Consider the following 14,593-nt stretch of genomic DNA (forward strand, 5'->3'; position numbering starts at 1 on the left):
TTTCCGGCGGCTGACGAGCAGCGGTTCGGCTTGTTAGCCGCGGGGAGGGGGGAGGAGAAGGGGGGGCGGGCAGCGCCGCCGACGTCATTTCCGGCGGGTGACGGAGCGGCGGGTCAGAGGCGGCAGCAAAATGGCGGCGCCTGAGGAGCGGGAGCTGACGGCGGAGCAGACCGAGAAGCTGCTGCAGTTCCAGGTGCGCCGCGCCGGGCACACCGCGGCACCGCCACCACCGCCGGGACCCAACCGGCCCCAACCGGGCCGGGGGCGGCGGGCGGGCCCCGCCCGGAGCGGGTGCGGGGGCGCCGGGCCTGGCCCGAGCCGGGGCCGAGCGGCGGCCGCCCGGTGCTGGCGGCCGTGAGGCGCTCCCCGAGGCCCGGCGGGGCTCCCCCGGGCGGTGCGGGCTCCTCGGGGCCCGCTGAGGGGCCGGCGCTGTGCTCGGTGCCCGTTAGTCGGGGAAGCTGCTCGGTAACCCCCTGCCCCCGCGCGGGGACGGCTCCGCGGCCCGCCCCGGCCGTTTTGCGTAAGGCGGCTGAGAATTTCCCCTCCTTGCCCCCAGCAGCGGGCGCGGGCCTTTCCCGGGGCGTGCGGAGTTAGCCACGGCTCCCGAGGGGCCTGCGGCTTCCCAGAAGCTGTCGCTGCCCGTCCCGGTCCGGTGGTGCCTGCTGGGGGAGGCCCCCGGGGGCTGCAAGGATCCAATCTCTGCGTATCGCGGGCTGCGTCGCTCGGCCTTTGGTTTGCCGGGCTCTCGGGACCGCGCAGCACTTGAATCGTTAAAAAAAAAACGAAGCCCAGATGTGCTTACTGGGGAGAGAACTGCCCCAGAGTTGAAGTACTCAGGGGTGCTCAGTGGAAAAGTAATTAAGCTGTTGCTGGCCAATTAAAATTATCTTCAGGTGAGTTGGCTTTGTCTCTGAATTGTGAGGCATTCTGTGGTGTTGCCCAGGCTGTGCTTTTCTTCTATAAATACACCGTATTTGTAGAGCTCTTTGCCTAGCTTTTGTTGGTTCATATTGATCTTTAAGGATGTATTTTGGATTATTTTTTTTGTGCCATGTGCCTCTAGTTTATAGTGTTTAAAGGGTCTGCAGAGGCATCCAGTCCTGCCTCCTGTGGCAAAGTGAGGTGCAGGTGCTCCTCGTCACTTTATCTTGGAGCCAGGGGGAGCGAGCAGCCCCCTGAAGTCATCAACGGCAGCGTTACTCTATAGCCTTAGCTTTGGGAGATCCCGTCGGCTTTTAAAGAGATCCTCTCTAAACCTTTACTGCAAATTAAGCTCCTTGGGTGATCTTAATTCTCTGACAGATGAGGTGCAACAGCTTTAACGATTGCTTTCCCAGCATTGCTGTTTTCTCTGGTAAGTGGATGAGATTTAAGCCATTGTCTTGCGCTGCACGTATATGTGCACAAACTGCCCTGCGGCTCTCACTGCGAGCTATCGCAGCTCTTACTAACCTACAGGATCCAGACAGATAGGGCCAGCTGCACTCATCAGTTTCCCTGTTGCTATTTTCAAAGCCCTGTGGGCAGCTGTGAACCTAAAGAATCCCGTGTGTTTCCTCCTGCTACCTGGTATCGCCACGCGAGGCGGCGGAGGGCTCGGGAGGAGGGAGCCTGTTTTAGCCCGGTTCCTGATGGGCCCTGCCTCGAAGCGGAGGCAGGCAGGCTGCAAAGGGGAGAAAACTTGTGGTTAGGAGATGGCTGCCGCCCAGAGCCTGGCGCGAAAGATGTCGTCCAGAAGGTTTTAACGCCAGGATCCCGTTGTTCCCTCTCCTGGGGTGTAGAGGCTTAGCTTTCCCCGGGGCTGCGCGATGGCTGACTTCCCTGCTGCTGCCTTTGTTACCTTCACACCTGGCTGAGAGGGGCTCAGCTGTGCGGTCCCGCTCCATTCTTTCTAGTGGGGGAGAGTAAATCCGCCCGTCTGGAAACGTACGGGCTTCTTGTTTCCTTTAGCTGGGTTCCATTACATAGCAGCTGCTGTTTGGAGAAGATGGCTCTGGCTTGCAAAAACCATTTGTACGTCGCTGTTGCTGCGAAGCACTGCTGCAGCTTGTAAACCTTCCAGGGATTTGCACTTAAGTGTACAGCTCACTCTGAGAGCGCTTTCTTTGTGAGCTGCGGTCGTAGTAGGTAACTGGTGCGATATTCTGTGGCGCAGAGCGTTGCGCCGTCACAGAAGGCATACCAGTACCGTGTAAATAAAGTAGGAGGGGGATTAGGGGAGAAGGGAGTGGGACGGCAGATGGGGAAGGCAGTAGTAGAAGGCCCTCGGTGTCACAGCTAAATGGAGAGCCGAGAGGAAAGCACAGAGAAAGCCGCAGGCTGTCACTCACCCGGCGAGCAGGTGCCCTGCTCGGGGACGCCGCTGTCCTTCGTGATTAGCCTGCCTGGGCTGCGGGCGGCTGCTCCAAGGCAAAGCAGCGAGGGCCTGCTGGCCTGGGTCAGCCTGCTTACGGTGCCGCTTAAACACGTGCTCGTGCAGTTCCTGGTCTGCCTTCGTCCTGTCGATGCTTGCCTGATGCGCTCCCCTAAATACTTGGGCTGGTGACGCTGTGCAAGTGGCGGCTGGCTTCCTGCAGATGGGGGGGGGCAGCCCGGTTGTTTGCCACCCGCCCTGATCGGTCAGTGAGAACTTAAAAAATCCCAGTGTGGAGAGAGAATGGGGGGAAACGGGGAATAAAAGCACCAAAGCTCTCTGGCAGGCTTTAAGCCTCCCATTTGCTGCCGAAGCCTTGGCTAATGTAAACGAGTAAAGGTCCCTAAATCTTCATCTGTCAAGGCTTGATGATCTTTGCATCTATAGAGAGAAACCTCCTGTGCGGGCTGGGCGATGGAGCTCCGCTGGGGAGGTGGAGGAGACAGCACAGCAGCTTCTGTGGGCTCCCGCTAACGATCCGTGCCCATTAGTTTGGGCCGACGAGCTGGGGCACTTGGAATATGCTAATCTGGAGTAATGGGGCTGTTTGCGAAGGGAGAAGTTAGTGCTCGTGATACCATCCCTAACTTCAGCTGGGGAAAACGAAATGCTCGGGGCTGGGAACGTCTCCCCTTCGGAGAGGAGAGGGGAACAAGGCGCTCCCGGGACCTTTCCTCCTCTGCTGTGCATCAATCGGAGCCCTCGTAAATGCACTCACTGTAACAGGCAAAGAGGAACTCTCTCACCGGGGGCTTTCTGCTGCTCCAAGTCAGACGCTCTTTACCCCTGGAAGCACAGCTCTCAGGCATCTGGCAGTGCGAGGGGAGTTCAGGGCAGTGCGGCCGCAGCCCCACGGCTCCGCACCTCGCGCGCTGCGTTTCGCCGTCGGAGTGGGTCTGAGGGAGCGGTTTCGTAAGCGCGGCGCCCAACCTTTGTCCGCTCGGGGTGCTCCTGTCGCTGAGGGGCGGTATGTACGTCTCGCTGCCGCGGGGGGGGAGACGACTTCAGCCTTCTGAGCAGCGTCTCAAAGGTGAGGGGTACTGAAGCTGCTGCTGGGTGTAGTTACTTGTGTGTTCTGAAGCGGTCTCCTGCTTTGTGGGGTGCTTGGGAAGGCAGCGCTGAACTTCTGTGGTGTGTGGTGGCTTGTTCTAGATGCTGGTGTTGAGTGTTGAGCTTGGACCTGCGCTTCTCTGAAGGCTTCTTTGAGAGCGCCAGTTCAGTAGGATGAATTTCATTTTTACATACGGGGATCTTTTTATTACTGTGCCTAAGAGGTACGCGCTCTGAGGGGGCTAACGAGGGGCTGGCAGTGAGCCTGTTGGTTAGGGCCCGGTGTGCAGGTCCCAGCTGTTCCCTGCACCAAACGACACCGAATTCACGCTCATTGCTGCGCCCGAATAGCACGGGTTGCAGAAGGGCCCCAAGATCTGCCAGAAATGCCCCGAGTGGCATGGGAAACGCGTTGTTCCCAGTCCCCGATCTGCTTCTGTGGCTGAGGTGAGGCGGTGACTGTAGGAGGTGCTGAGATAACGGTGCGAGTGGTGGTTGGGCTGCTAGCCACCAGTATCGGCGTTTCCAGCGAGCGGTGCCTGCCCCGGCAGTTGAACTGCCTCCGTGCCGCTCCTCGTGGGACAGCGGCTTGTCCCCAGCAACAGATGTGTCTTTGAGAATGTCCCCAACCTGTGGGGCTGCTGTCTTACGGAGCTTCGGGAGTCGTGTGCCACAGGGTGCTCGGCTGCTAGTGGCCTTTACCCGGGGGTTTCTTTTTCTTGCCCCGCAGCGCTTCCTTGTGCGGCTTCCTCGACCAGCAGTGGTGGGAGCCGCACCGGTGCGGTGTTCGCGCAAAGCTTGTTGCGGGCTGCGGTTACCTGGGTGCTGCTTTCTGACCTGCAGCTGCTACTGCGCTTTGTGTAACTTAAAAAGGAGGGGCTGTGCCTCCGTGACGTCCTGCTAAGGGTGCCCGGCGGTAATCCTGGCACTTGGGGACAGGTGTGAGTGAGTTTCTGAATCCCCGAAGTTTTGTGAACGCAGCAGGATTGGTGGGGCGTTAAGGAACGGTGGGCAGGGACTCCCAAATCTTTGAAATACACACGCTGTGCCTCCGTTGCTAAAGACATCTAGGGTTTACATGAGGTCCTTTTAAAAGGGCTAGTAAGTGTGTTCTGTAGGAGTTTAAAGGTGTTTTTTTTTCAAAAAAAGGCAGCTGAAATGAAGCACATCTTTGTGTAGGTTTTTAGTTTAAGTATCTTTAATGAAACTGACTTACAAACAGAAGTGTTGTGGCAGCAGCAGCCAGGTGCACGGAGCTTCATTTTGTCTAGAACTCGCGTGCGTAGTGCCCCGCTGCAAGGCCCTGCGGTACAGCTATTGCCGTCAGCATACACCGCCAGGCAGCGACCCGCAGTGCTGTCTTGGTGGCTCCAAATGTGGAGTTAATGCCGGTAACCCTTTGATCAGTCCAGTTCTGTACAGCAGCGTGGCTCTCCCAGGAGACTGGGAGAAGGGAGAGATGAGGGCAGGTGTTGTGAGAAAGTAGCCGAGATGCTCAGGCCCTGAGCGGGGCACTCGTCCACGGGGTGACCTGGGGGGAAGCAGCACGTGGAACGGCCGAGTGGGGGAGAGGGAGGAATGTGTGCACCAAGTGAGATCCCAGTTCAGTGCGTTAAATGGTCGGTCGGCTTGTCAGGACGGCCTCCGAGGTTTGAAATGCAGCAAGGAATTGGGAAAATGACAAGCAGAGGTGGGAATGCTAACAATGGGTTGGCGCACAGGGTATAATGGAAGCTGCACACGAGGCTTTACGAAGCTCCTGCTTTGTGTTCAGTTGTCACAAGCCGCATCCTGCAGGGAGGCTGCGCTGCGTGATGGGCGCGGGGAGCAGCACTCCCTGCTCCTTGTCGGGCTCCCGCAAGGCTCACGTCTCCTCAAGTGCTGCCCAGAACTGCGCGTGGAGCCGGCACGGCTCTCGTGTGGCTCGGTTCACACGAGCCCTCGCTGTCGCAGCACGTGGCAGCCCCGTTCCCTGTCCTGGTCCAGCCCTGTGCCCTTGTTGATGTGCCCCAGCTGGCTGGGGGTGCAGTCATGGGCTAAGGGTGTCAAGACAAACATAGCAGGTGAGAACATGGAGCCTTAGGGACCTGCGGAGTTCTCATCAAGAATGCCCTCGCTGGAGGAATTGTCATATTTAAATCGTATTTAAACAATCTTATATCATGGGCGCTTACTGAAGTTGTTACGCTGCTCCTGAGGGTTAAATGAGCCCTGTCATTGCTGCTTCTGCCATGTATCTGAGTTAAATAATTGTTTCTGAAGGTGTAACTTTTTTCCAATTGGGTAAATGGGAAGGCAAGAAAATTTTACTCTCTTTAACTTTAAAATAAGAGCAGTTTCCTTCAAATCTGCCTTCTCAAACACCGACTTGAGAGCCCGGTAGCTTTGAGGTCTATGGGCATGTTTGGGTTGTGTTTTCTGTTTGAGGTTCTGTTTCTGTTGGGCAGGACTCGTGTTCTGCAGAATATTGGGTGCTTCTGGAACGTGCTGCCTTCGTTAGGGCCTGGCTCGTTTTGGTTTTACTTTGTTTGTGTTTGCAGCGAGTGAAGTAATGGGCATTGGGGGCTTTCGGAAATGCTTTGCCTGGCTCTCAAGGGGATGCTCTGAGGTGATGTTTGAGGGCATGTCCTTCCAGAGCTGAGCTCACGGGTGATGCTGTGTTAGTTTCTGGACCAGGCTGGGCACAGCTGTAGTTAGATGTGTGCTGCTGACACTTGGCTAGTGGGAAGAGTGCACAGGCGTGTTTGAGGCCACCTGTGTGTCCCCAGGTTGGGGTTAGCTCAGGTTGCCCCCTTCTGAAGTGACAGCTCTCTTTTTTTGAGAGCTCTGCTGTTTCCTATGTTGTAGTGCCTGTGTTCTTGCATAGCACAGAACTGTAAAAAATGAAAATAAAAAATCCTGCTCTTCCCTGGCACTCATTCACTTTTATTCTCCTCCTTTAGGACCTGACCGGCATAGAGTCCATGGACCAATGTCGTCACACGCTCGAGCAGCACAACTGGAACATAGAGGTACCGCTTCAGATTAGCCTTGTGGTGGTTCCCCAGTACCTGGACTAAACCGAGTGGTGCAAGCGGGGTTAGACCTCACCTGTTAACCCCTGAATTTGCACTGGTAACTTTTTACAACAGTATCTTGATGTTGCTAGAGAGCTGGCTTGGAAGTATGCAGCAGAGTTCCTACAGCTGCAAACAATCACTTGCCTGGCACGGTACCTTCCTGCAGTGCTGTGCGCAGCCTGCCATGGAGGTTTTCCGTGCAGAAATGAGCACTGGTGTTCCCAGTTCGTAATGAGGTACGCCTCTGGAGTGCTCTGAGTCTGGGGATAAGTAATGCCTACTGCTAGGGACCAAAATACTTTAAAAATAAATAAATAAATAAAATCCTGCTATCCTTAAATGTCTGAAATGTTCCTTTGCTCCTTCTTGTGTTAAAGGCAGCTGTACAGGACCGACTGAACGAGCAGGAGGGTGTCCCAAGTGTCTTTAATCCACCCCCATCTCGGCCGTTGCAGGTCAATACAGCCGACCACAGGATCTACAGCTACGTTGTCTCAAGGCCACAGCCAAGGGCAAGTTATCTTACGGTGGATTTTGCCTTGCTGCTTTGTTGTTCACAGAGTAACCAATGTGCAAGCAGGGAGAGGCGTTGTTTTCTTTGTATGCTGTTATCTCCTTTCCAAAAGGAGATTTTTTTTGTCATCTAAAAATAAAGCGTAGAGCTATTCCTTCAGCCTCCAGTATTACTGCGGATATTTTCTCCGTGGTGTAATTCGCAGTATGAGACCTTTTTGTTTCATAGAACATCCTCCTGTGACATAGTAAAGCTTTTGATTGGTTCAGTTGGAATGGAGGCAGAGTGGTAGAAATAATGATCTTTTATTCTTTTTAGACCCCCACCCTCAAAAAAAAGTATATTAGCTTGAATACTCAAGCATTCAATTCCTTACATTCATGTTTCATGAACAAATTTGCATGTGTTGCATGTGCCCTTCTAAGACTTGGTGTTATTAATCCCTTTGTACAGTTAAAAGGGGGGGGGGCAGAGGAAAACTATTGCTTTTAGAACTGGTCACTGGTGCCAGTCCTCAGAAGCATCATGCTGAGTTCTGAATGACCCCTGTCAGTCACTTAATTTGATTCGACTTCTCAGAAGACACGAAATGTTGCTGAGTTTTTTGTGGTGGGTAGAGCCTCTGCTACTTCCCTGAATGCAATGTGTTTGATGCTGGTGGACACGCTGCTTTAGCAGGCCTGTTCCTGCTTTGGAGACTGTTCTGATTCCTTGTTTGTCATTGCAGGGCCTGCTAGGATGGGGTTACTACTTCATGATGCTTCCATTCCGATTTACCTATTACACATTACTTGATATATTTAGGTAAGTGTTTTTGTGCTGACTCATGTATCGATCGCATCAACGCGCACGCTGGCTTAGATTTGGCTGTGCCTCTGTCACTTGAATCTCTTTGAGTCTAATGACAGATTTCTCTTTCCATTTGTTTGCTCAACTGGCTTTATCTGTCGCCTTGTAAAGTTCCTACAATGCTTGGCAAGAAATAAATCTTACTGCAGAGAAAACGAGCGCTCTGTGGCTTTGCAAGTGAAATATTTGATTGGAATTTGAACTTCACATGGCTTTGCAATTTGAGTGCCGTGCAGAGGGGACACACGAGGCAGTGTCAAACTGCGTCCTGTTGAGCTAGGCTCCAAGTTAACCTGTCCTCATCCCCGTATGTTACTTGGCAGAGCCTAAACTGTCGACGCAGTTGCCTTTTCCCCTCTGGTGTCTGTACCTGCTCCTGCCTTTACTGCCCCAAAAGGCCAGTTCATCTTGTCTCCTTGTAGAGTTGATGGAAGAGGGAATGCTGAAAGGTACTGACTATCAAGCAGTCCCGCCATCTGCGTTGGTTTGGCTTCTTCCGTTGTGGTATTATTTTTTCCCTGAAAGTCTTGTGACTGGGGCTTTTCTGTTGCAGTATCAGTTTGGAGCAGGTGGCAATTTGGGATGTCATTATAAATGTTCGAGGGGCTCATCTGTGACGTTTTTCCTTCTTATGAATGCCAGTAATTGCCTATGGAAAAGAAAATCCCGTTCTTCAGCAAGTCAGTGAGCTGAATTCCAATGTCCTTTCCTTCCTCCCTAGGTTTGCTCTGCGTTTTATACGCCCTGATCCTCGTAGTCGGGTCACTGACCCAGTGGGTGACATTATTTCCTTTATCCATATGTTTGAGGAAAAATATGGGAGGATACACCCTGTCTTCTACCAGGGAACTTACAGCCAGGTCAGTGTCACGTGTTGGTGCCGAGATACTGGGGAGGTGAAGCGTGGGGATTGTGCTGGATGGTATCAGGGCCTACGTGGCAAAACCGTTCAACAAAGCCCGGTGTTTTTTTGTCTCCGAACTCTGTAGCAGGGTATTGGAGAGCTAGTGAGCAAGTGTATTAGAAAACCAGTGTCTGCCAGGCTTGATGACACGCCAAGTCTGCAAAGTTGGAAAGCAAAGCTGCTCTGACTGTTCCTCGACCGTCTGTGTGGCTCTGTAGCCAGCAGCTATTCTTTGTAATCCCGCCTTTGTTTTTTGTAAACTGACGTGGTGAGCCAAAGTCTGTCCTTCTGTTCACCAAATTGGGATTGACTGCCCGGGCTCGTGTATCATAACGCAACTCCCGAACTTGGTGCAAGACCTCAAAATTGAAAGAGGGAGCCACGGAAGGAGGAACGTGAGGTGAGAACTGCAAATGCCAGGTGTGGGCTGCTGGTGCTCTCTCTTGAGGAGACCTCTCCCCGGTAGCACCTCTGCTGCAGCCTCCTTCAACCTGGCCAGGAGGAGGGCCTCCTGCCGAGTGCCCCAGCGGACAGCTGGACCAGCTCTGCTTCCCGAGTGCCAGAGCAGGATGTGGAGCCTGTATCTGCTCCGCACTGCAGCGATGGAGCACGCTGCCTCCACAGCTCTTCTAGGCCCCTCCGTCTTGCCTAGAGACCCAAACTTAAATAACCACGGGAGGGTTAGGCTACTGAAGCTCAGTGCCAGTAAAACAGGGAGCCCATTCTGCGCTTACTGTGCGGTCTTGTTAAGAAATGCTCCGGGGTGGGTGGAATCCAGAGGCTGTAGCTGCAAAAAGTTTTGGTTTGGTTTTGTTGGGGCCTGCAGCGTTACTGAGTTGGCCTTTTTTTAGCAGCACTTTCATTTGATGTGGTCTGAAGATTGCGTCCCGTACAGGCTGCCGTGGAAAGCTCAGCCTTACCTGCTGGGAGGCTGAGGGACGAAGCAGGGATCTCCACTGCCAGCTGAGCCTGGGGGGGAGGTCTGGGGGGGTCAGCTCACGTGGTGGTGTACCTGGCTCTGCTCTGAGCTCAGCATTCTCCACAGCCACGTCCCGAAAGGAGTGGGGCAGAACATGATCCGAGCCCTCTTAAACAAGGGTTGGGTCGCAAGGGCTGGTAGGCTCATGCTCCGTTTGCTGCTTCCTTAAAACCAGTTCGTGGCAGAGTAATGGCCCAGATAAATGTTGCTGAGCCGTTTCACGCAAGTCTTGTGGGTGCTGCCTTCCGTCTAACTAGAGCCCCTGTAACTTTACCTCCTCTGCTCTTACGCCAAGGCACTGAATGATGCCAAGCGGGAGCTGCGCTTCCTGTTGGTTTATCTGCATGGAGATGACCACCAAGACACAGACGAATTCTGCCGGTAGGTAGGAGAGTTTTCCAAATCACGGTCCTCGGGCTGTCAATGCAGGTTCACTGATGTGATCTCTTCTCATCCCCTAGCAATACGCTGTGCGTACCTGAGGTGATCACCCTCATAAACACTAGAATGCTCTTCTGGGCTTGCTCAACCAATAAACCAGAGGGATACAGAGGTGAGTGTGTCCCTCCTGGGCTTTACCTTACACCCTTCGGTTTCTGGAACAAGCCAAATGCTCTTTGACAAATTTACACGTTTGAAACATTGTGGTGGTTTCTGTGAAAAACAGATGAGGTGGTCACAAGACTGCATGGGGAAATACATGCTGGTTTGTGTCTAGTATCTCAGAGGGCCTGTTTGGAGCTGGGGAATACCTTCTGCTCTTAACCTCAACTGTTCCACATGTTTCTGGGCAGTCCTGGTTGCACGTTCTTTGCTGTGGGCATTGTTAATGGGAGTTGGTGGGTGTGTGCTGAGGATTAAACAGAGTGCAGGAACGAGTATCTAACGAGCAGTGCTCTTAAGGCTGGTTCGCATTCTGCCTGGGGCCAGGAGTGACTTGTGAGGTGCATTCTTTCCCTTTGTGAGACAATCATCTTTACTCCACGCCCAGTCTCTCTGTCTCCTCAAAAGTCCGCAGTGAGGTCTCAAGTACTCTCTTTCCGGGGCTGCTGACACCTGGCGTGGCAGCGTGCATGGTAGGGTTTTGCTCCAAATGGAACCTTTTCCTTAAGTTCTGTTCATGCCTCCTGTGTTTTTTCTGACCTCTCCTGGTTCATGGCAAGAGACTGGGAGTTCTGCTCTTAAGTTTGGATCGTTCCTTTCTTCATAGTTCTGCTACCAGCTACCAACACCTTGAGAGAATGGCTTTCTAAGCCAGCATGCTTCTACTTAATGCTGTTTCATTGCTGTAACACTTACAGTTATGGTAGAGATACAGGCTAGAAAAAAGGGGTGGGAGGGATCGGGGCCTCATTTAGTCCATGGGGTGTTCGGGTTTAGTTCGGAAGGCTCTGTCAGTAATGATGGTTCTGAGTTGTGTGACGTGCTGTGTGTGTTTGGAGGAGGTGGTGGTCAGCTGTAGGGAGGGTTTGCATGCCATTAGTTGTAGACGAAAACGGTGAACTTAAAAGCCCCTGACCTGCTCCATTCCCTGCCTCAAGACAGAGTCTGCCTCTGGCAGAAATGATCCAATTTTCTTCTGAAATGTCCGGGATGGACACTTTCCCCGTGACAGTACCTTCCAGAGTCTGGCCATCCTAAATAGTAGCAAGTGTTTAACCTCTGTTTCTGCAGTTTAAAGCCAGGGCTTCTTGTCCCTTTCTGAATGGGCATTTGAAGCAATCTATTTCCTTCTGCTCATATTCAAGAACCTTTTTAGGTACTTGAAAGCTTTTTATCCCCTCTGTGCCTATGCTCCAAGTCACCTCTCCTTGCTCTAAGTTATCAGGTTTCACTTGACAAAATAGAGGCCTTTTCTGCCTTGGACGAGATGGTGGCTGTGGAAGCTGCTTTCTAGGCCCCTGGTGATGGAAGTACCTGTGCTGTAACGCTTGTTGACCCTTCTGGAAGGGATGATGATTGTGCCTATCTTCCAGTCTCCCAGGCTCTGCGAGAGAACACGTACCCATTCCTGGCTGTGATCATGCTGAAAGATCGCAGGATGACGGTCGTTGGGCGGCTAGAAGGCCTCATCCAGGCCGATGACCTCATTAATCAACTGATATTCATCATGGATGCCAACCAGACGTACCTGGTGTCTGAGCGCCTGGAAAGGTATGGCAGGCCCTGAGCTCCAGTGACGCGGACCTTGTGGAGGCAGACTCTGCTCAGCCCCCTCCCTCCCCCCAGATGCCGCACGTAGCTCAGCTCTGCGGCTCTGTAACACGGCCCGTGGTCTCTCCTCTTCCCAGTGGGAGCACTGGTCTCTAAGTTCAGGACACCCTGTAGGCGGGGAGGTGGATGTGTTGCCCATACAGGCCTGCTACTGGAAGGTGAGGCTGACTGCTGGACTGCTTGCTGCGGCTGGAGCAAACCTTAAACCTGTAGTGAGCTGGTGTCTGCAGCCAGCTGGTGGCCGGGTGGTGCTCCCAGGCCGGCCGGCCTGAGTCTGATGGCATTTGCTGCATTGCTGCTGGTGCCTTGCTAACGGGAGCTCCTGCCCCGATCCCTCTGTAGGGATCTGCAGGCCGTGTCCAAGGTAGCACGGCACCTTCTGGTCTCCTGTCTGCCCCTTCTCTGTGGGGGATCCTGTAATGTGTTTTGATGCTCCTGGCTTCTAAAAATGTACAAGGAGTTATCTGATGGAGGTAGAGCCATGAAGAGTGTCAGGTGCGGTGCTGAAATCCCGGGCACTGCTTATGCGGTGTCTGTCCGCTCCGTCAGGCTGCAGTGGGTGAGAAGTCTTTGTTTAGTTCTCTGCCACCCAACCTAGGGAAACTGTGTGGTGGGGGCTGCAGAGACTCAGCTCGCCTTCTAGGAGCGTGTGGTACTCCGCGCTCTAAATGAGGCGTTACCTGCTGTGTGTGCTCTCGGGACTTTAAGGCTGTACCTGCACCCTCAGGTCCGCCCTCAGCCTGCCTCGCTTTCACTGCGGGGCCTCCTAGCCCTGACCGCCCCCCTGCTCATCTTTATAGGGAAGAGAGAAACCAAACCCAAGTCCTGAGGCAGCAGCAGGACGAGGCGTATTTGGCATCCTTGCGTGCAGACCAGGAAAAGGAGCGCAAGAAGAAGGAGGAACGGGAGAGGAAGAAGAAGAAGGAGGAGGAAGTACAGCAGCAAAAACTAGCAGAGGAGAGACGGCGGCAGGTGAGAGCAAACTGAGTGCTGGAGGGGCTGCTGTGCTCTCTTGGGTGCTCACGGTGTGTAGGAGCAGTGCCTGTAGTAGGGTTTTCCTGTCAGACTGGAGTTGCTTGTCTTGCTTGGGGCTTGCACGTCCTCCGACCTGGAGTAGCTGTGCTGCGAGGGACAGCCCAGCTCACGCCCATTGCTCCTGCTCCCTCTTTACGTTGCAGACGCTGCAGGAGGAGAAGGAGCGGAAGTCAGAATGCCTTCCTCCTGAGCCACATCCTGACGACCCAGAGAGCGTTAAGATCATTTTCAAGCTGCCTAACGATTCCAGAGTGGAGCGGCGATTCCACTTCACACAGTCATTGACGGTGAGCTTGGGGCAGAGCTGACGGGCTTCCCGGAGTGGAAGAGGGTTGAGTTTGGTGGCTCACCAAAGCTTTGGCTCCATTGGCCTTGGTCAAATGATGACCTTTGCCTAGAGCCTTAGCAGGCAGAATCCTTGCTGGGTGAGGAAGGGTGTCTTAGGACCTGGTCTCTCCACTTTGGAAGAGAAAAGATCACAGGAAAAAATAGAACAAACGTGCTCTTTTCCTGAAAAGCTGAGATTCTTGTCCCTGCCTGTTAAATAGGGGTATGGGAAGAACCATAAGCAGCACTCCCCAGGTGTTCTGTGACAAGTCGAGCTTCATGCACACTAATAAAATGGCTGTACTGTCTACAATGCAGTGATGGTGCAAATCTGCTGATTTAACCCCTCCCCTGTGCGATACCACGGATGCAGCCTGGCTGTGTCATCGCTCCCCGGGCTGGCAGTTATTTCTGTGCTTCTTCCCCAGGTGATCCACGACTTCCTGTTCTCCCTGAAAGAAAGCCCTGAAAAGTTCCAGATCGAAGCCAACTTCCCTCGCCGCGTCCTGCCCTGCCTCCCGACAGAGGAGTGGCCCAACCCACCCACGCTGCAGGAGGCCGGACTCAGCCACACGGAAGTCCTCTTTGTGCAGGACCTCACGGACGATTGACACTTTTCCAGAAGACACAGATTGGAAGAGAAATTCATATTATTATTATAATACGATATTTTTTTTAAAAGACTGCGTACAAACAAGGGATCAGAGACCACATCGCCTGTGCCAGCTGTGCCGCGTGCGCGTGCTGGCAAGAGGAAGTGTGTGCACGTCCTCACACACCCATGTACACAGCCATCCCCTACACTTGGAGGGCAGAGAGGGAGGGGAGCGGGTGTTGCCCCTCCGCCCTCCCTGGGGAAGGACAGGAATGGCAGCTCTCGGTAATTATTGCTTTTATTGACAAGAATAATAATAAAACCCCAACAACCTGACATCTCGTGAAGATTTGATCCTCTGCTGCTCCTGACAGCCAGAAGACCAGGCACCTGAATGTGCTGGGAGTGGGGTGGGGGAAAGGGCTGGACAGAATCTCTTCAGCTTCCCTCTGTGTATAAATACCTTTCTTTTAATATTTCTCTTGCTTTGTAATGACCAAAGGAGAACGGGGTTGACTATAGTATTAACTTTTTGATAAAGAGCTGGTTCGATTCTTACCCGTGTGGGATCTTGCCCAGAGTTCTTAGCCTGCATAGTGTAATAAACTCTGCCTCTAGCATGTCTGTGCCCGTGCTTCCTGCTTGTGCCACACG

At 53.4% G+C, this 14,593-nt stretch overlaps 1 protein-coding gene across 1 annotated transcript; it reads left to right on the forward strand.

Moving 5' to 3' along the window:
* The first annotated feature begins 36 nt into the window (after positions 1-36).
* Positions 37-14,559, forward strand: FAF2 (Fas associated factor family member 2). Its single transcript, XM_083798495.1, has 11 exons — positions 37-193; positions 6,406-6,474; positions 6,900-7,034; positions 7,764-7,840; positions 8,607-8,745; positions 10,064-10,149; positions 10,230-10,321; positions 11,745-11,922; positions 12,783-12,954; positions 13,161-13,304; positions 13,773-14,559. The coding sequence occupies exons 1-11, from the start codon at positions 131-133 to the stop codon at positions 13,953-13,955; spliced, it is 1,338 nt and encodes a 445-aa protein (XP_083654621.1). The 5' UTR covers positions 37-130; the 3' UTR covers positions 13,956-14,559.
* Positions 14,560-14,593: the final 34 nt, after the last annotated feature.

This window comes from Anser anser, assembly GCF_964211835.1.
Source record: "Anser anser genome assembly, chromosome: 14".
In the NCBI taxonomy this organism is placed as follows: domain Eukaryota; kingdom Metazoa; phylum Chordata; class Aves; order Anseriformes; family Anatidae; genus Anser; species Anser anser.